General features: G+C 34.8%; 1 protein-coding gene across 1 annotated transcript in view; it reads left to right on the top strand.

Annotated features, from left to right (window-relative positions):
• LOC115448373 (lachesin) overlaps nt 1-20,440 on the top strand; it is an 87,464-nt gene extending 67,024 nt beyond the window's left edge. The window contains exons 2-9 of the mRNA XM_030175784.2: nt 4,741-4,844; nt 14,608-14,815; nt 16,134-16,292; nt 16,374-16,502; nt 16,572-16,865; nt 16,937-17,032; nt 18,400-18,510; nt 18,897-20,440. Of these exons, the coding sequence (XP_030031644.1) occupies nt 4,741-4,844; nt 14,608-14,815; nt 16,134-16,292; nt 16,374-16,502; nt 16,572-16,865; nt 16,937-17,032; nt 18,400-18,510; nt 18,897-18,973 (1,178 nt within the window). The 3' untranslated portion in view covers nt 18,974-20,440. The remainder of the gene's footprint in view (nt 1-4,740; nt 4,845-14,607; nt 14,816-16,133; nt 16,293-16,373; nt 16,503-16,571; nt 16,866-16,936; nt 17,033-18,399; nt 18,511-18,896) is intronic.
• Nucleotides 20,441-23,224: the final 2,784 nt, after the last annotated feature.

Genomic DNA, 23,224 nt, shown 5'->3' with positions numbered 1-23,224 from the left:
TCAAGGTTTATGTATCTCGAATAGTCACGTCCTCGTCCTAGCGAAGGGTAAAGCATACAAATAAGTGAAAGTCCGAAACCGCCCAAACACCCGACGCCATGTTCTTTATCTGCGGATCTCTTAAAAGAATTTGATCGCATATGAGAATATTACGAGCAACATCTGTGACATGGGACGTATAAACTTAAATATTTGGCCAGAGGGCCGCGGTTTCGTTGTAGTAAATCAGCCACTCGGGGAAACTTTTTGTATCGCACTTTGACGAATAAATATTGTTTTATCCTATCAATCTGAGATTATTGAATTGTTTTAATATGTTTTTGATATTTGCATTTGCTTAAAATATATTTTGTGATAGTGAATTTGACGACATCGAAGTTTCACAATAAATTATTTCACAATGCCATTAAAACCGTGTTAAATTTTTATAGGACTCAAAACATTAGGATAGCAGAGTGATACGTTATTTGTCATCATCGTGTCAGTGGTATTATAACGAGGTGTCAGTGTAGCCGCAATCAATTTTGCGGCACGGACCCTGTCAATTGTACGGGGAGCCGCCTCTCAGTCGCGCGCCGGCTGCCTCTCCACTGAACCGTTATACGTGGAGTTCTAAAACAAATAACCGTTGGTGTTTTCTTTTTGGCAGTTTGTAGGCATGAGCTTTTAGCCGAGACGCGTAGGTGATGTATACGGATGTTGACAAATATTTCTTGTATTGTACATACAAGATGGCTATTCGCCAAGAAAGAGGTGTTGTGAGATTGTTAAATAACATACTCAGTAATACACGTTCGTCTGTTAGTAGAATTTCATTTAAAATATGACAAACCTGTATTTGCCTCCCTACGCAAATTGTTAAGGTTTTATAAAGATACTAAAGTCACATCGCTAAATCAAAAGTAAGACATTGTTATAGTCATAGAAAAGTAAATTTAATTTTGTTTCTTATTAAATTTAACTAGGTGTTGCTCGCTGCTTTACCCGCGTGAAAAGTCGGTACAACACTATTAATAGCGCCACTTGATCGACAACAACGCCATCTATTTAAAAATGTGTTTAAAAATTCCATTATTTCCCATGGGAACAATTTACCGGGATAAAAATTACCTATCTACATATACCTACATTTACCTAGTACCTATGTTTTAATCTAAGACATAGTGTAGCTATATACCAAATTTTATCCACATTCATTCAGTTGTTTTCGCGTTTAGGTACTTATAACAAACATCCAAACATTTTCACCAACTTTTGCATTTATAATATAAGAGATTGTATATTTTTTAAATCTTATAATAAAGACTATTACATTTGTATGTAATTTTATAAAGTGCTTGTTTTCCAATACGTTCTACTCACACCGATATTACAAATTGTTCCGGTATTACTCACCCCAGTCGTCCCGTCCGCGTCTGATGACTTCCGAGTGACCGCTTCTGATTTGCATAAGGGCCAGCTTTAATATGAGATTATTCTCGAGTTAGGAACGTCTGACGGAGCGGTCCGATTCATTATTAGTTTGGAATATTTAGTAGTCCCAATCCCGGACGTAATTATATTATTGACTTTTATTTGACGAAAATGCTAATTTGGTTAAGATTTCGGCGTGTACTTAATTAACATTATGGTAACATTTTAAGTCTTACTATGGGTATTATTGACAGCTAACGTTATTCGTGTATACATAGTCATAACAGAAGTATGTGCGCGTAACCATGGCAAGACAAGTGTCTTGCTATCGGTGACAAAGGGATTACCGTTCCCCCCTCCACGTTGTCTGCGGTTTCTTAATTAACCCTCAAATACCCTTGCGCTAACCGCACTGCCTCGCGTGGTATGTAAGATTATTGCCAACGTAACCCTTGTTAATTTAAAGTACCTACTATCAGAAACAAATACAAGGTTTTCGTCTGAAGACAGACTTATTAATTTAAGATACTTATTGGTTTTATGTCTGAGTACATTTAGTTAGTTTGTTTTTGGTATAATCATATTTAAATTTGCTATGCTTCAAATTGATATTGCTTAATTTTTTTTAATTAATATGAAAACATTCATACAATTAATCAACTAGACTGTTTTAATTAGAAAATATTAAATTACATAATTTGAGTATGCACTGATACATATATTTATTAATAAATATCAATTGATGCCCAACAGAATTATATAAACGATTGCCTCGGTGGTATAGTACTTCATGCGCGGTACGGCAGCGTTCCGGGACCTAGGTTCGATTTCCGGGTCAGGCAAAGTGATATTTGGGTTTTTATACTCAGTATCAGCCCGGAGCCTGGGATTTGTGCCGGATATGGCGATAAGCTCGCCTCTTATCACATCACGGGACAGAACACACTTGGCGAAAAGTGGGTGCCCTGGTTGCGCCTCTGCATATCGTTTCGGGGATAAATGCGTGATGTGTTTTTTTTTTTTTTTTAATGCTATAATTTCTATCGTATTATCCCCGTAGTAAACTGTTTTTAGCATAAAAATCTTTTGTAGGTGAGTAAAACATCTTGGAAAGCCATCAATTGGAGAAAGAATTTAATATTTCTTTTTAATTGTAATACCTAAATAAAACAATAAATAGTAAGTTCCTTTCCAGACGTATTAAATTAAGTTCGTATATAGTTTTCCTGCACTCCTGGCGCTGTTTGTGTTCCGGAAGCTTTTCGAAAAAAAAATATTATCATTATCCATGAGACTAGTTCCATCGAAATTAAGAATATGAACGCCTGGCAGTATACTGGCTATAATGAGGAACAAAATTAATTTATATTACTTTTCTCCAATACGAAATAACACGTTCAAAGCTTGCGACTTCACTAACATTTTTAATTTCTCATCTTCATTCCACAAAAGTGCAGAAATAAGAATTATGCGGTATCGGAAACTAATTAGTACACATAACGGTTTCATATTGCTTTTATAACATTTCCTGTGAAGTCAAGTTTATAGTAATTTTAGGTGCGTTCCAACCGCCTTGGTTTAGTGTCAATTTACGACAGTTGTGTAAAGTCTTATTCAAGTCTCTAGACTGGTAATGTGGCCGCTTTTTTTATCACCGAGATAATTAATGTTAAGCAAGCGATAGGTGATATTATATGTAAATAGCAACTATTGAATACTTTTTCTGTTTAGAATTATGAAAGTACGGAGGTCCTTACTTCGTCAGTATAATGGAATTCTAATATTTTCTTCTGAACATAATTTTATTAATACAATAACTAATAAAAACAATTAATTATAGCGCAAGAGCTAAATAAAATAGACTTACGTGTTGGTCGGGAAACGCATACACAGCTAATAGGGCGTTGTAGATGGTAATGCCCGATTTACATCAGTTGAGTCAGGAGCAACGGGGTAGAAAATGGAGCGTCGTGTTTAGAACTAATACGATCAGGTGAGCAAACACGCAACATACGAAGCTTTCATCTTCACTCGGGTATCTCCCGCAGCCATGTTCACAAACAGACATAAATATAAATTCCATTGAATTGTGGGCGAAGGGCGAATGCTCGATTTATAATAGCCTCCATTGATTATATCTAATACTTTCAAGCTAAACATTTTGTGTGAATGAATGGATGCTGTATTTAGTTATGTTACTAGAAAAACAGTGGTTTGGAATTTTATTGTTGATAGGTATAAGATATTGATTGATTACTCTCTTAAGTAAACCGAACACCAGTCTAACAATTTGAATGGACATTTTGGATATTTAATTTTAATGCTGCGTTTAATATTATTTCTGATTGGACATCTAGCTACGTTGTACTAAATATCTGAATTGACCTTATCACGATCAAGTAACCAACTATTGTATCTGATGGAATAATTTAGAAAACGGTAAACGTTCATATAGGTGAAAGTTGAAACTAAAAAAACAAAGAGTGCCAATTTCGCAAGTTGAAGACAAACGCATTTAAAATGGGTAGAGCAGAGCAACGGCCATCTATCTTGGAGCTTGATAAACGACGACATTATTCCTTATCGCCCACTCAATTTGTTTAAAAGCGTTCTGCTTTGATAATTTGAAAATTACAAATCGTATTTTCTGACACAAAAATGTTCTCATAACTGCAAAGTCTTACCACCTTCTTGATAACGCCACCGGGAAAAATCGATTCAATTTGTAGCAATTTATGTCTTGTCTGTACTCCGCATACGTATATAAATGTTTAATATGATATATTGAATCGTTTTCAATGCGTATGATCAGTTCGCGGTAGGTATAACTTACTTTTGATTAGGTTATAGTTACAGATTTACTTTTGGTGAAAAATCTTAGAAAAACACAATATATTATGAATATTTACGGTGTTATGGTCTTAATTCTACTAAATTAATCATTAACTTAATTGTATCGTATAAGAATTCTATATCCTTCAATCCTTGCTGTCTAATTGTGGACAAATTAAGCAAGACGTCGTTTCTGGCGTATACGGTTTACACATGCGGCGTGTACTGCATTTTCACTGTGTCCCCAAGGTTACCAACTGCGATCTGACTAAACCGATTGTGATAACGTAACGATCGTACTATACCCCTGGACAAAGTCAATTGACAAGCATGACGAGTTGAAAGCATCCTCAACTCGACTGAGGATACTTCAGCGTCAGTAAAAAATTACTACACCCTTTAAATTCTAAGACAATTCAGCATCGTCTTGAAATAGTAAAAAAACCGTTAAATAATACTAAACAAATGTAAATAATGTTTCTTCCGTTGTTTCAGTTGTGGAGGAACCCGAATTCACAGATGTTATTCAAAATGTCACTGTACCGGCCGGGCGGAGCGTGCGCCTCGCGTGTTCTGTCAAGAATCTTGGCTCGTATAAGGCATGTATTTTAAATGTTTATAAAAGACTATTTTATGGCTTATTTATCACGAGAAATATTATCAACTTTGATAAATATCACTACGAAAACGTTTCACCACAAGAAGAAAAGAGCACGCTATAACTATACATGTAGCGGCGAAAGGAAACATAAAATAAGAAGCATTTTATCATTTGATTTAGAACGCGGCCGTGTAATAAAGTGTCCATATAAATGGAGAAGGATATAATTTACAACTCTAACGTCGAGCTTTCACCTTCCTCTTACAGTTGCAATAGTTTTAAATTATAATATTTATTATTAAAACAGAAGTTTTCTATAACCATATACCGCATTACGTAAACAAATATTAGTTTTATAGTTTATTTAAAAAATGTTTCTTAATTCAGGCCACCCTCAAAATATTAAAACTATACTACATTAATATTTTTATTCTACAGGGCCATGAATTGTTAATTAATGTATCTATCACCGCAATACTCTTTTGTATTCTATGCACCAAGCACCGGTGTCAACTGTCAGGCAGTATTGTACTGCAGCTGTTAATGTAATTACTGAGTATTATGAAACTTGACAATAGGTAAGCATCTAATGTCTCGAAATGTCGAGCTAATGTGGTGTTACAATGGGTGCTACGTACTGGTATTCTGCAAACCAAAGTTCTACACATTGAAATAAAGCTATATTTCCGGATTTTATCGCGGTTTTAGTTTTATTTCAATGCCTAAAGGGAAAGCAAACTTCTAGATTACGTTACCAATTGCTGTGATGTATGGGCACCCGTGGTGGATAGGCACAAATAAGAGCGCTTCATGTTTGTCTCGTTCAGTTATATAAATCAAACATTAAAAAAAAAACTCCTCGAATTAGAATCTTCCTTTTTTGCAGTCAATCAAAAATTATTACAATATCTCATACCATAATTTTAGGGTAAACATTGTACCCATCGGAATTATTTTCTGTTATGTTATTTTGTCTTATTAGACTAGTAATTTTTAGGCCGCTTTGAAATATAAGGTGAGAAAGGATTGTGTTTTTGCGTTATAATTCATTTATGGCAGCACGCGTGTCGCTGGCTCCGTTTCTGGCAACTACATCCGCATCGCATTTCGCTTCTCACTATCTTGACATTACATCTAAATTGATTGTTTTTGTTTCATTTTTATTTACTATGCATTATCTCTTCATTTTATTTTAGGCTATGTTTGTATTTTAGAGGTGTAGATGTAAGGTTTTTTGGTAATGTTTAGTTTATGTGCTAAAATGCAAATTGTTAGACAACATTTAAATAGAATCGAAATTATAATAAGAGAGTGGCAACTGGGTAACTTGATAACAATAATTATTATTTATTATAATTTAGGGTACGTTTATTGATGCTTTAACGCCCTTTAAGAAAACGAACATAATATATATCAAATAAGTGACTTCACGTGGATACTCCGTCATAACTACGGTTGGATTTGTCATTATACCTATACATGAAACTTAACAATAGTTCTACCATTTTAAATTTACCTTTTATTTGTCATGTCTCCGTTAAATAATTCATAAATATGTGATTGCTCACATGACACTTCTCGAACAAGTGTTTTATTAAACAATAAATCTTAAAAACTTACTTATTCTCCAAAATAAAAGTAACCTTATATTATGCTAACAAAATAAATCGGTCCACCATACAACAATACATATCGAGCACTACAGAATATTAGATGAGAGATCAACTATAAGACCAGTCATTTAGCATTCCGACGTAACTAATCTGCGTAACGAGTGAGCTAGTGAGAGCTGGCTAGTCATAGATCGAGCTCGAGCGTCGACAGCCGTAACCGGACGACCGATAAGCCGCAAGGTGACGCCGGCGCCGTCTAACTACCGCGCCCGCATGCACCGCTCAGGCCCGGATTTAGGAGGGCAGCTTGTCCTTCAAAATATGATCAAATTAATTTAAATTTAGAGTAAAAATATAAAAGTTCTAATCTAAAACGTGCCCAGTCTTGTTTAGTTTCAGTTTCTAGAACTAGTTCCGTGCATATTTTATGGGTAGTTATTAATTTTACATAATTTCTCCAGTTATACCACGAGACGCCTTTCAAAGCTCAATTCGATTACTATTTTAACAGAAAATACCATGAACGAAAAATCAAGATAAACTCAATCAGTCATCGATTAAGCAAGGAAATTAATCAAAATAAAAAAATATTTATAAATTTTACGACACAGCGGTTGAATTTGCGACATGCTACCCCGCCCTGGTCACATTACCAATGGTAGTTTTCCTTGAGCACCATCTACAGCTCATTCCAAAATGTGCGTCCAAATATTGCTTTAAATATAATAATTAAAAAGAAATCGAGTAATTTTAAATAATTAGGAAATAAACACCTAATTAAAAAAAATATATAAACTAGATAATACTGGTAACAATTAAGCTTAAATTAAGAACCGTAATGTAAATTTTCGTAAGTGTATGTAATGTGTGTATTTTTTAATTAAATTTTAAATGTAAACTATTGACCTCATAACTTTAAGGAAGTCATGGTGAACACAGCTATCTTTAAATTACAGATCTAGATCATCTTCTAATGCCATACCATAATAGGAAGATTTGACCCAAAAATAGAATACCTACACATATCCATCGATGTCTATTTACTTTTTCACTTCATTTATTGTGAAGCTGTCTGCGTTGCGGGCGCAATAAAAGCCGAGATAGTGTTCTCTTACTTCTGAAATAAAGGCTTAACAGGGGGAGCCATCACAGTTGCCCTGTATTGACAACAAGAAGCGGATTTTCCCGAAAGCCTCGCCTGTGCCATTAGTTTCCCGCATCGGTTAAAGAGATTTGCCTTTTCAGCCGTATTTTTTTAGAATTATTGACTGATGCAAAATATTAGGATGAAATGGCAAACGCGTAGTGCGTTTGTTTGTGTATTGATTCCATTAAATATCAATAAATGTTTTTATGTTAAGGGGAAGGTTGATGTTGTTTGTTCAGTAAGGACTAGAACATAAATGGTTTTTATGGACGAAGTAATATAATAAATGTAGTATTTACGTTCAGGATTATTCCTCGGTCAACTGACCAACATATTATTTACCTCTTAGGTGATCTAGTTATAATAGATTGTCATAAACCTAGCCATACTTTAAAAGTAAAAAAGTTATAATGTCTATAATTATTATTTCAGACAACTCAGCCTTAGCTTCTACTTTTTTACCGCTAATCTGACAAAAAATGTTAAGTCTCTTTGCACTATCATGGGGCTGAAATCATAATGGGGTGTGTTAAGGACTGGTTTAGATAATTATATGCACTAACGCGTTGTGCTTTGTAGGAAAATGGCCCAGAGTGTTACAAATTGTGATTCTTTCCGTAGAAATTGAATTTGTGGTGTTGCTTTATATAGCGATTAACAAAACATTTCGCCAACACACTACGATATTGTAAAACTAACTTTAGTATTGTTAAGCCATTACAATTATTACTTAATAAAAAAAAAACATATTTCTATCTTAGGAGACACAGTACGACCAATTAGTTCCACGTGCATTGTAAAGATCTGGGCTGTGACTTTTAGTTGACCTCCTAGGTTCAGGCAATTCAACAATTTATATCGGTCCAATTTAATCCTTAACTTGGTGTGGTAAAAAAAATACTTTTTGGAGTAATACAATTCAATGAAGGATTCTGTGATATGTTCATTCAGAAAGATTGGCGAAGTCTCAGTGACGAGAGTAGTGTCTATTTAAACATCACATTACAAATATGACTAAATGATATTTTCTATAAATATTTAATTTTAATCTGCCGGTCACCTTTGTCATAATGTGGTCTAAATATTTAGTTACACTTAAATGATTTATGCGAAATGTTCGATACTATGACAGTACGATGGAATCGGAATCGAACACATGTGACAGGAATAGCAACAGCAAAATATGGGCAACCAGTTGCAATAATATACATACCCTGAATAGGAATGTTCTACGAACTATGTCGAATTAAATTACGAAGCAACAACATACTAACTGGAAATCTATACAATATTAAATTAGTGAAATTGCTCCGGGCAACACAATGAGGTTTTGTATTTTATGCAGATGCCGATAAGTATGCGCACGTAGTCGGTTCATCGGCATGAAATGTCAGATAGGTAGTCGGCAGTCGGCAGCACCACGTATGTGGGTTTGCAATAACATGCCACAACGAGTCGCAGCAATGTTACACTCGCGCCGTATGCGAACGCCGGCTGTTCAAATTCTGGCATATTTCTCGTGCCTTAATACGTATACCGGCGCCCGAAACACTGAACTGAACCCAAGATAGGGGGGACCGAGAGCACTTATTTCGACAATCGCACCGCAACCCCGCCATGTTCGGAATGTAATGATCTTTCTACGTTGATACAGTTGTTATGCAAATTTACGCTATAATTAAAAATAGTTAACTGAATTGTGATTTGAGAATATTTCATATTGCAAATAAATACTTTATGTTATGCCGCATTTCTGAACCATGAAATACATTCGATTAGCAACACTCAGTTCCATCCGAAAATAACTTATTGGCAGTGGATTCCGTGAAAACTTCGAGAGCCCTTGGCAAAAATCCGTATCTGAAGAGATCTTTAAGTGGGCTTTTAAGAGGAGTAAGCTAAGCCGTCGGGTGCAAGATGTTCACTCATTTCTGTCGACGCTATTACGCTAGTGTTTCCACGAAATAGTTTGCGGCTTTTCAGTGTCGGGGAATGTGTTTGAAAAGTACGTATATGTTCGTTTGTTTTATACAAATGCTTAATCAACTCTGTTTATCTGTTTACTCGCTGACGTTATCTTATTTTTATATATCTCATTAGCACCTAATTTAATATAAAAAAAGAATGTACTCGAAAATAGTCTTTACATTTTATAGATCAGACTTAAGTACACATATCACCCATTTCACTCCGAATGCACAATAAGTCTCATCTCTCAGTATAGTGAAAGGCTTCTTAAGTAGATTCGTAACCTTTTATATCTTAGCTTGCTTGATATTCTATTTGTTGGATTATCTGATAAAAGTTGTATATTAAATCAAGTCAGATTAGTGATATACGTGAGAATACTTTAAATGCATTTGTGTCGTAACTATAAGTAAGATATATGTATAATTATGTTACTTGTGTATTTTACTGCTATTCATTTGATGTCTACTATTTACATACATTATGGAAAATATGGGACTAAAATATGGGAACTGAAATATGGGATCGGGACAATATAGATATCTCGTGTGTGGCATTAACGATTTAGCTTTTTCTTTAGGATCGGCATATTGTTTAACATCATTCTCTTCGGGGACGATTCAAACCTAGGTAAATCGTATAAAAAACATTACACAATGAATTTCCCGACATTAAAAATCGAAGCCTAGACGCCGCTGGAATAAATAGGCTTTAAACTTAACTATATCAAGTTACAGTCAGAAATGTCGTACATGTAGGTAATGAATTAAGATGTAACTTGTGCACCGGTCTTATTTCCATCCTATAAAGAGAGTAAGAGCGAAAAAGAATAAGATCATCTCAAATATTGTACAGATTGTATTATTGAATTTCTCAAGTATGTTTTCCTGACTCAAAAACATAACAAACGTGTTCGATCTGGAAACCATTCCGATTTCACAGCCTATTGCCTAAGTATGTTACCAAAGGACCAACGGAGCGGATTATGCGATAAAGCGAATACAGAGGCAATATATTTTTATAATTGCATATTTTAGATGATATAGAGTTTTTTATTTGGTATCAGCTCGAAGTCTGGAATTTGTGCCTAATATGGCGATAGGCTCATAAGTGCCTTATCGCATCATGGGACGGAAAATGTGGGTGCACCAGTTGCGCCTCTGCGCTTTTAGTTGATACGGGGATAAAAGGCATGAGTGTTTGTGTCGACCTTATGTATTTGTAGAGAATATTGTGATTTCTTCGTAGTTCTTTAATTGCATTTAAAATTGAGATCGACATGCGACTCTATCTCTAGTCTGTTGTATTGGAGAAGTGTATTGAGCAAAGTGTTTTTTCTGGGCAAATATAATAAATATTTATTAATAGCTAGAAGTATTATGCAGACACGACATGCCATCAAGATAAATATTAAATAACCTCACCACAGAACAAAACTTAACCCAGCAAAATAAACGTAAAACTTAAACCGTCCAACAACTCGAAACAAACAAAGTAAGGGTAATAGCGTGAGATGGAGCTCCTTAAACGTTCCATAATTAAATCTGTCGTAATATTATTAAACACGTCTAGGAATCATCTCCTGCGGCAATAGGGTCCGTCGTTAAAGAGGTTCGGTGCGGTGCGCGCCAGAATGGGTAAAGTTTGCAACGAGTCCATTATAAATCAAACGACGCCTTCAAGGCATGTCCTGAGGGACGCGAACATCTCCCGTCGTGCCCTCAAACTTCAACTTTGCCTCCTTAATGCCTTAACAATTAAGATAAAAAGAAAGAAGCGCCTAAATTAAAGGTGGTTAAAAGATAACAAGTTAATAGAGCACTCTGACACCGGGACCGCGAGACACGGATTTTAATGTGCCTAAAGGAAAAAGTCGGAAATTATTTAAATAAGTTCCCGTAGAAAGTTCTTATATAAAATTCTCGGCTAATATTAAATATTCCAAATCAAGATAATCAAGCGTTCAGAGGCATTGCTGTACCATTTACTTTAACGATGTTGTGACCTAACTTGGTTAGGATCTGCAGACGAACTAAATTAACTAGCCGCTCAAGCCATTACGAATATCATATTTGCGTCTGCCACTTCCGACAATTTCATTTCTCACTTTTCGCCAAGGGATATATCAAGAATTTTTACTCCCGGGATCTACCTACCTATTAATAACACTTATAAGCACTCGTTATGTAAATACAAAATTTGATCTGCACAAATTTCAAAAGTATGTGTTTTTGTGGTATAAGCAGTGAAAGATGAAAATACTTTTATTACTGTGTTCGTAATAAATAATATCTATAATACATTAAGATGTCTGAAGAGCTCTAAATCCTTAAGAAAACTTATTCCGTTACGTCCTAAAATCAAGCGATGAGATTTGCGAAGTTCGTCAAGTTCAACACTCAACGCTTATCTTATAACCGCTTATAAAATTTTGATTCCTATTTAATTTTATCTTAATTGTTTGAACAGTAAAAGTGAAGTTTGAGAAGTAACCTTTTGGGTTACAATGGATTTGAGATAAGGGTATTTAAGGCCGTGACGGGTGTAACGGTATTTGTAGCCAGCGGAGTATTACAAGTAATGTGGCACCAGTGGGAGCGAGGGCTCGGATGTAAGGCTGTCCATCCAGACAGTGGAGACGTGGCGATGAAACGCGGCGGGCTGGGATCTGTAATTCAATCAGTGCGGCGTAGAGGGACACACCGCCGTGATTAGATTAGGCGCCGGCCACAATTACGCAGATCAGATTTACATCCACCGTAACCGGCGCTGTCTACGACTAGAAACACTTCACTCCACATATACTAATACTTATACTATTGACGACTGTTGTTTGTACGAACATTAGTAAAGTTTTATTTAGAAATCAAAGTTCGCGATATGATACGAACCAAGTAAAGTTGACAAAGAATTATTTAAAATGTTTTAAAGTAAATCTTCGGAAATACTACTAAGTCGTGTTTAATATCGGTGAGCCTCAGGTTATACGGACGAGTCAGGTCGGCGTCATTAGAGGGGTTACCGTCCCATTGCATAATAAAATGGCCGAAGTTTCCTCAAGTCCATTATAAATTAGACAGCGAAGAGCCGCATCACTTAAGATAGGTAAGATGTGACCCGGCACGAGTTTTAGCTATCAAACTTCCCCTTACATTGCTTCCGCAATCTTGATAAAAAGAACTACCCATGATTTAAACATTGAGCTGGCTTAAAAGATAAAGGGTGCACGGTGAACTTTACAAGCCCCGACCACGTCCAACTCCGCTTATTTTTTATGTCGGCCGAACTTTAATTAATTTCGATGTGTTTATTAATCAACTTGGAAAGTTGATAGACAAGCTAATATTGCTTTTCATCGCAGCTGGAGTTGAATACGGTTCTGATAAATATTGATATAATGATTTCTTATGTTTGCGCGAATCTTAGACATCCAAATAAAATAGTTTTAATTCGAAATATTGATATTTTAGTATTAATATAATGGAGTTAAGTATTGAATAAGATTTATTTGCAGTTTTTGTGAGCAATCCTAATGGTACATATATGTATATTATGCGATTTAACGTACTGATATGAGTTTTAATAAGATTACAGAATGGTAATCAGGGGATAGCAAGAGTTGTAAGGGTAGGCAATTTAGACCTTGGGAGGATAATATTAAAAAAATAGCAGACTCTATTGGGCCCCGCAAGGGATAGAATACAGTGGGAATCTTTAGAGGCCTTTGTCCAAAGACAAACTTTCATATGTAGACCCACTGATAGTCGATATTGTATTTCATGTATAATTATTATAAATCACTAAAATTAAACCTTAGATTATATACCTTCATAAGAATATAAAATCATTGAATCGGTAACTTTGTTAAGAGTAAGCGAAAGTTTTAAATTTATTACCGATTATGATAAATATTTATTTTAAATAGCTTAAATTCTTTTTAAAAAGTTTGGTCTTATGTAGCAGTTATAAGTACACGTACAATATGGTCTTCTCTATATAGGTATGGCAAAGCTACACGACTCATTTTAAATTATGTTTTATTTTACTACAAGTGAATGTCGGGTTCTTCTCGGAAGAAGAAAAACATATACAAACCTTTCATAAAAGTAATGAAAGCAGACTTATTTTTATTTACAAAAAATGTATTCGCGAAGAAGCGACATTTTCTTTAATTTCCGTTACGTCACTCGTCCAATTGGGAGACCGATTTGAAATCATTGAAGCATGGTATTCTCCACACTCGCCTTATATTTCTTTCCAGAAATTTCGCTAAGGTGGTGAGCTGAAATTAAGTTTTCAAAACCATTTGCTATGAATCATTGCCATTCTAATGTTTAATTTATAGACCCGCTGCGTGGGCAATATGATATCGTTTTCTGATATCAATTATAACTTATTACAATAACTAAGTTAGGAAAGATTTTGATTCGTTTGAAATTCATTTCATTTGTTATTATATAGGCATGTTATTGAACGTAATATGGGCCCATATTTAGAAATAATACACTGTTGGTTTGTTGATGAATATTATAGGAAATCATAAACATCATATTCTGGGGTAGTAAACTCTAGAGCGACATGTTCACGGAGATCGAAAAATTTACGTTAGTTTTATTTTCATGAATATCAGGCGTGAGATGTCTTGGATTAGCATTTCACGCTAATTAGGTGGTTATTAACAACTAACCGGTGTATTCTCGATAGTTTTATCAAATATGCGATCGTAGTTTGAAGAAGCATAACAATAACAATATTTTTCATAAGCTGTGTACGGAGACGAAAATAAATGCTAATTACAACAAGTAAAAATTTATTATAGGTACCAATATTTTTTCTGTCGATGTTGAATGTGAAACTGTTGTAAGAGACGTGTAACTGTGTGTTATGTAAAAAAATATATCTTTGACACATGTGTTCCATTAATTAATGATACATATTAATGTATTTTATAACCAAAATTGAGCAATTTTATTTCTTCCTACTTAATGCAAATAAATTAAGCAACTTCATAAGATCCTCCTGATTTTTGACAGGTGGCATGGATGCACTTTGAACAGTCAGCGATTTTGACAGTGCACAACCACGTGATCACGCGCAACCCTCGCGTGAGCGTCACTCATGATAAGCACCGCACGTGGTTCCTGCACATCTCCGACGTGCGAGAGGAAGACCGCGGCCGCTACATGTGCCAGATCAATACAGTCACCGCCAAAACGCAGTTCGGATACTTGCATGTTGTTGGTAAGGCTTAATACAATTACCTTTATATTATTATTTTATAATAGGCTCGCCTTTCAATAGTATCATGAAGGAACACATAAGACGAGAAGTGGGTGCCCTGGTTATACCTCTACGTATCCCTTCGGGGATAAAGCCATGAAGGGTGTTTACGAATATTGTTTTTTATTATGTACTTTTTTCGAATATTTGATTTATAAAGAAGTAAAAAAAATAACGTATCTAAGTATAGCCATAATTTTTGCTTATTTTAAATATAATAGAACCTAATGTATTGCGAACAATAATTTTATAATAAAATTTTGGATTAGATGTTTCTTTAAGCTGTATCCAATTTAGATGATTCATTGTGTTTTTTGGTGCCTAATCGTATTTTATTCTAACTTCATACTAAGCAGGGAAGAAACACTTATTTTGCTTGGTCTTAAACTCTACAAAAGCTTTATTCTTAGTCTCGAACTACTTCTGACGTAGCTTTCCAGCTTAAACTGTCTTCATATGGAGAGATCCTTGTATAAATATTGGTACGTCTAGCTAAATCAAAAACAATGAGCGGGGGTAATATTCAGTATTCAGATTAAGATGCCGTGTATCAAGGTGATTTCATTTCCCCAAAAAATATAAATATTTGCTTGATTTATTTGATAGATGAGATTATTATTTATTATAGGTAGTAGTAATAAAATTCTAATTTCGATATGTAATAAGCCCGCGATAAGAAATAGCCCGCCATCAACAAATTAACGCCAATCGCATTGGTCAAGGGGGATGGCTTGACCAACTCACAACGATGACTCAGTATTTTCTGAATGTTAACGACTCAAGGAGCAAACATGGATACTCGTTAATAGCATATATTATTTCTACTTTAATATCTAGAGTGAAAAATAAATTTGTTAGTTTATGGCGTTAGGTAGATGTTTTAGTGCAACAAATAAAAATGTACCTTGAGTAACAGACACAATATCTCAATTCTCATGCCAATATCTAGTAAAGTAAATAGTAGATGATAAGATCAGAATTTACCATCTGTGGGCGATCTAGACCAAAAATAAAGCTGCACTTATATTTATATACGTACACATAAATTCTTAAAAACTACCTTTACCATCACAATCTTACTTTACTTTTTCTCAGCGACTTTATAAGAAATAAGTTTGCGATTCTCTGAGAAGATCCTAATTAATCTTATTGAATAATAACACGTCCCAGCATAATTGCTAATAAATTGGCACAATCATTTATCTACTAATGAAATTAAGCACATTGTTAATTTAAAGTTAGAGTGTGCGTGAAGTAAGTGGAGTTTGTTTGTTTACAGTGCCCCCGACGATTGACGACTCGTTGAGCTCAAGCGACGTTATCGTCCGAGAGGGGGCGAACGTCACTCTGACGTGCCGCGCTAATGGCTCTCCTAAGCCCAACATAAAGTGGAAACGAGACGACAACTCAAAAATCTCCATCAGTAAGGGACATTCCGGTAAGGGATGCTAATCTAATTTATCACATTGGACAAATCTTTTGTGAGCACAGATTTTATCTCACATTTGGGTTTTACCAGTTTCGGAGTGGGAAGGCGAAGTATTGGAGATGACGAGGATATCGAGGTTGGATATGGGTGCTTATCTTTGTATCGCGAGCAATGGAGTGCCGCCAACCGTTTCGAAACGAGTGAAAGTCAGCGTTGATTGTAAGTTTTCATTAAATCTTTAAATTTTTATTCTTTATTATTTCACTAATATACATTGTTCATTTTCAGTTCCCCCTATGCTTTGGATACCACATCAACTAGTCGGCGCACCTCTTTATTATAACGTCACATTAGAATGCTTTACCGAAGCTCATCCAACTTCATTAAATTATTGGACTCGAGATGATGGTCATATGATCCACGAAAGTCCAAAATATCATATGGAAAACACAGTCGGTGTACCGGCTTACAAAACTCACATGAAATTATTGATCCGTCATATTAATACAGAAGATTATGGAACTTATAAATGTGTAGCTAAAAATCCGAGAGGAGAATCAGATGGAACAATTCGCTTATATAGTGAGTATTCAAAAACAACGGTTTATAATTATCAATGTGTAGCTATTTTTTAATGAATATTCTTTTTATAGCATCTTCTCCTCCTACAACTACACCAGATCCTCGTGCAATGACAGTTCCCCCACCGTCCAGACCACCTCGCCGTGACACCCCGCTTACTGACAAAGGTATCTTCTATATATGTAAAGCTACCTGCGTATGTATACTAAATGCCACATCAATGCTTAATAGTTTAATGACAGTTCATTAAACTGTGATTTATTATTTAACAGAACGAGTTATGTCCATAACTACGTGCACGTACTACGCAGACATTCGAATTCAAACGTACATACCTTGTCTGGGCGCCACAGTAATTAAAATAGCTATAACAAATTCCGTGGTTGAACGAGTTCATCAATTCCAATGGCGATGCCGATAAAATGCATTGAAACAACATTTTTACGCGAACGATTCGGTTTATTAAGAGATAATATTACCTTTACGAGTTGTATCGCCGCGTGATGGTTTCGTTTGTTTTCATTGTTAGCTGCTGTTTCAGTTATTATTAGTGGCCGTTATGTTTGTTTATAGATCATAAACAGTTACGACGATCTGCTTGTCGCCAGCGTCAGTACCGTCAGTCGGTAGTTTGGTAACTGGGCTCAAACGTTACGGCCACTCGTAAAACATAAACAAATCTTTAAGACATAAGGTAAACATTTTACGAAGTGGTCTATTATGTGTTGCTCATATAACGTCCTCATAAAACATGTTTATGATAACTTAATTGACCCCGAATAACTGGAGTTAATAAAATTGTCTATAAATTCTATTTGTATGTAACTTTAACTTTAAATTACCGGCATAAACAACGATTTAATTAGTAAGCTCCTATTTAATATTTTTATAGAGTTCTGAAGTAGAAAAACACCCCTGCCATAACGCGGGGCCAGCCAATATTTATAATGCGCCGTAGTCATAACAGCTTGTTTGGTACGTGTCATTACTCGTCCGTTATTGGCAAGTTGGCTATTTTCCCGGACATGTCGTAGCACGTCGGACAACATCTTGCCCGACAACCTATTACCGCCAAGTGTTCACTTCCGCTTTTCTTGTTACAAACTCTTAATAAGCTTTGTGAAGACAAACTTTTATACTATACCGATATTCATACAAGAATTTCAAAATTTCATGCAGAGGAGTCGTGTTATAAAACGACAAAGATTTTAACGTGCTACGGAACTTGAAAAATCCATTTAGTTTGCGATGATGCCAGGGTATAAGTTTTGCGGTTGGTTGTTTTTGCTCTGAGAGGCGGCGCAGCGTCGGCAGCGCGCCATGGACGTCGACCTTTGGTACTGTTTTATTTTTTGCGCCCATTACGAATTTACGGCTAGTCCGGCCACTCGACAATATTGCGCAACCTTTCAATAACTGTTAACTGGCACACGGCCGCCAGTTGGTCCCTTGCCATATTGAATACTTTTACCACGAGAGCTCGCCTCTGTGTTGTTTGTGTATAAAAAAATTTACTAACATGTTTTTTATGCAGGAAATAAATATCAGTCAAACTTGAACGAAATAGACAAAGGTAAACAGAAAACTGATGAAGGCGGCGGGAAGACGCATTTTAACTGGGTGGAGGGCGCATCACAGGTCACCGGTAATTGATTATTTCAAATTTTTTTTTACCTCTCGCACAACCACTATCACTGTCAGAAGTGACGTCCTGGGTTCAATCCCCAAGTCAAGTAAAAAAATTGTATGAACAATGATATTAAAAGTTTTTTTTATAAGTGTATAGGGGATATTGGAATTGTGTCTGATATGGAGAAGCTCGCCACTAATCACTATGCAATCTGTTAACTTACATTTCTGCTTACTCCTTGGGGAGAGAGAGTAGCGGTATGTTAATTTATGACTGCAGGGAGTTATTTTGTGGTTTAAAGAACGTAATGATTACTAGGCGCACTGGACGTCTAACATCTCAGAATAAGTTGTAAAAAAATATGAGGTATGAAACTGTCTTAATACAATTTCCTTTTACAGGTAAAGCCGACTGGAGCAGGAGCAATATTCACGTATTGTTTCTTATCGTTTTACCTTTTATGTACTTATTTGAGTAATTGATGTTAATTACTTAAAAACAATCCAAATCCGCTGTCCATTTTATATAGCACTTTAGGAAAAATGTCGGATTACACGTTTGATTTGAGATACATGATAAAACTTTCACTAAAGTATATTTGATACGGAGTGTTATCAGTGACATTAAAGTCAAAAAATATTTATTAAGTAAACTCACTGTTTTCGATGATTAGAACTGGGACATCACTATATACCTACATTTAAAAATTTATCAAAGTCATATCTATGGCTTTGCCTTTTATACTGTTAAAATGACAAAACACATGAATTTCAAGGAGGTAGTATATCAGAGCGATAATTAGATTACCTATAAGCGCACTAGGGGAAATATAAGTTAATAGAATCTGAGCTTAGGGCTTTTGACCAAAATCAGCTGTCCGCAAACAAATCATGTTAAAAGAATATTACCTACAAATGTTAGTAATAAAATTATTATACTTGAAAACAGGTAAATTAGGTTTAAAATATATGAAAATGTAGGCACATCATAAGATATAAGAATCATAAGTTACATAACCAAACGATATCCATACGTACGTTGTTGATAATTATTATACGTATATTATAGGTATTATAATAATGATGTACAACAGTTCCTTGAACTAATGTTGCCGTTCAGCAGAATGTCCCAAGGCATTCGAATGTCGAACCTCATGGTATCACAAGCAGCCACAGCCCACAGCCCACAGCGCCGGCACAGGCTACTTGTAGCTGTCACTTGTTACTCTCATCTATAGGTATTCTGCTCAACAGCGAATAGTAATAAAATTCACTGCACACATAATATTAATATAAAATACAAAGTGCACTATTAACTATAGTCATTTTATTTTAATATACAGATAGAGTAAGACTGAATGAATTTTAAAATGTGTCATTAGAGAGTGAATATGTATTTCAAAGTTATTTTACATGCTTGGAAACCTCGTGTACGCTGTGATAAAATATATTGATTGAATTGATGACATTTCAAAAATTATTATGTTATAATTATTGTTTTCTTTTTTGATATAATATACTTGATGTGTTTCTGAAAGTTCTACTACGCTGCGAGTTGAATATTGCGTTGCGCTTTTCATTTTAAGTGCGTGAAAAGCCACGTTGGTGTGTATATTTACATAATGTTATTTCACATCAATTTCGTGATTCGATAATATTTTATTTTAGAAAGATATCTTGTATTTATATTTTGCAGAAATCCAAGTATCTTCTGTCAATTATAGTTTATATAAATTGTATGTAAATGTTAACATTTAATCAAGTTGCCAAAACGCTAAAAGTAAGGTAAACGCTACTCATACATAGATAGAAGTGTTGTAAATATACTACGTAAGCCATAGCAATTGAATGTGTTTTTAATAACAGAGTGTATTAATTGTTTAAATTGTGCATTTATTGTCTGATGTATGGACGATTGTAATGTACCTTCGTAACTAAGAATGAGTAGGATATAATTAAATAAAGCTTGTTTTAAACACTCTTCTTTTAATGCACTATCCTAATATCCATTGATGATTTATTATCGCACTCCACGTCAAACACTAAATCAATGTCTTAAAGTTAATATTTATAGCGAGTTCCAAATTATAAACAATCTAACGAGGTAGAACAACTTTATAACTATTTTACTAAAGATATATCTCTTGCCGTTTCGAATGACGAAATTATTTATGTAGAAAAAGAAAGTTTCTCTCCGTCATATTTTGATGGACCGAAATACTCGCAAACAATCTGCGGCAAATCTTTGAAGATTAGGGCTGGCTTTGGGGCGCCGAAAAGGCTCCAACTACGTATGGCCGCACGCCAACTCCTGTAAGCCAATCTAACTTCTTTTAAATGTGTTTTTGATGTAAAGAACACATTACTGTACGCATCACTTTCCGAGTTCTAAATCTTCGGCTAAATTAGCTTTTGATTTACAAGGCTTTACAATGTTATCGAAACAAATATTTTACAATCACTCAATATTACAAACCGATTATGTTTTTGTCGCTTTATTTTAGTAATGGTTTAGGAAATTTAATACTTAAATAGGTATGTATTCATTTTGTTATTTTTAAATTTAAATATACGGTTATTTCATGCGTATGTAACACTTACAGAAGTTGTTATGTGTGTTAATAAATACCAAAAAAAACAACTATACACTTTTCAAGGAAAACCATCAACGTTTTGAATTCATACAATAATTTGGTATAGTAAAAATAATTTTGTGAAGTTATGTGTGTACCCACTTTATTATATATATAAAAAGTTACTATGACCATGATGTTGCATGATTTATAAAAAGCTATTATTGTTTAAAAAATAAATTTACGTTTCTTGGACGTCTCTCTCTTGTATTTTGCTGAAAAATGTCCGATCATCGAACCAGCGCCGTCGTGCAGAGGCCGTTAGCACTCCATGCAGGTAAGCAATCATACACTCAACTTTTGGTAACAATCGCATCCTATTTTTCAGGGTAATTCCCCACTGCAATTGTTCATTCCATTAGTTTTTAAACCTACGAAAATAATTTGGAGAGACCAAATGATGCGAATAACTAACCATTCATGCGTGAACTTTAACAATTTTTAAACTTTTATTTAATTGCAATCACTTATCAGTTGACTAAATAGTCACCGTTATGCGCTTAGGCATTAATATTTGAGATCATAATAAAAACTTATAATAATGGCGTCAAAATAAATGTAGCCATCACAAACATCGATTCTAAAAACTATACAGATAATTTTATAATAACATCGTATCGTAAAAAAAGGATATGTACGGTACCTACATTGTGATAACCAATGAAAAAGACGAATCATCAGTTATCAAAGAACAAACGTATAATCGTTTGTCCAGAACACGTACAAGTCACAACAAAACGTGTGAAAGCTCTAATCTGTCATAATGTCGCGCCGTCTAAACATGTATTCTTTTCCGAGTCTCGTTGTCACTTCCCTGTCTGTTCTATTTTGTCAAATTGTCCGACCGGTCCATCGCGTGAAGCGTTAGTCGTGATGTTACTTCGCAACAACCTTTATTAATAAATGTTGTTTGGTTCCAATATTTACCGATGATTCATTGCAATTAAATAAATGATTCCCCTATTATCAGAAGTGCAGTTGTAACTGTAGCCTCATTACTTAGCGTACCGGGTAGGCGTGGACTCTCGAAATCGGATATCGAGGGACAACCAAACAAAATTGTAGCTTATTACCGGGCGCTGAATTTACCCTCAATTGGAATGCTCGCTTTTCACTCGGCGTTATAATAGTGGTTCTCTTTTATAAAAGTGGTCGTATTCAGCTATATTATATTACAGGAGTATTTGTTCAAGTATACCAAAAACGCTCTACTGGCCGTTGGTGCACAAATTTCTGTATAAATATTAATCTTTACTGTAAAATTAATAAATGGAATTGAAATACTGAACAACTTTTCAATATAAATAATTCATGATGAAACAGTTAACATTTGGATACATTTTTTAATTAATAGCTTTTGGTCACGGTTTCGCCTTCGTGATAAATTTTTTCCGGGATAAATCTTTGCGGGTCAAAAGTCCCGCTACGTATTTTTCCGATATAGAAAATAGTCTATCTCCTTTCTAGGGTCTCAAACAATCTCCACGCCAAATTTCATCGAAATCCGTTCGGTAGTCTTTTAGTTTATCGCGTTCGGACCGGCCGACGGATGCGGCCGAGGACTTTGTTTTAAAATATATATTTTTAGAACTTTTTAAGGGTAACAATTCCGTCATACATATTTGTTGCGTAACTTTAACCGTATACTCAGCGCACGCAACGGAAGCTCTCAAAAGGAATAAATTTTTGCCGTTTTTGCAATATTTTAGATTGATACTCCGCTTCTATTGATCATAACGTAAATTTATAAATGGGCTAACCAATACTAAAGGTTTCTTTAATTCGATCCAGTAGTTCCTGAGATTAGCGCGTTCAAACAAACCAACTCTTCAGCTTTATTTAATAGTATAAATTTAATTTTTAATCAAGAGTAACACGTACATATTTTTTAATAATTCCGTTTTATAACAAACAAACTGAAAAATTGCATCTTATATAAATAGATTTTCATATTGAATGAAACTTAGTTAAAATATACACCTAGACAATATAAGGCTTTAATACAACTTTACCGACTTAAACTATAAAGTTTCCTTATTTTCACGTTTATTTTGGAGAACAAACTAAGTTTTATCCCTAGCAAATATCGATTGCTGC

The sequence above is a fragment of the Manduca sexta genome, chromosome 25, assembly GCF_014839805.1.
Source record: "Manduca sexta isolate Smith_Timp_Sample1 chromosome 25, JHU_Msex_v1.0, whole genome shotgun sequence".
In the NCBI taxonomy this organism is placed as follows: Eukaryota; Metazoa; Arthropoda; class Insecta; order Lepidoptera; family Sphingidae; genus Manduca; species Manduca sexta.
The sequence above is the reverse complement of the archived record's forward strand: the minus strand, read 5'-3'. Positions and strand labels throughout refer to the sequence as shown.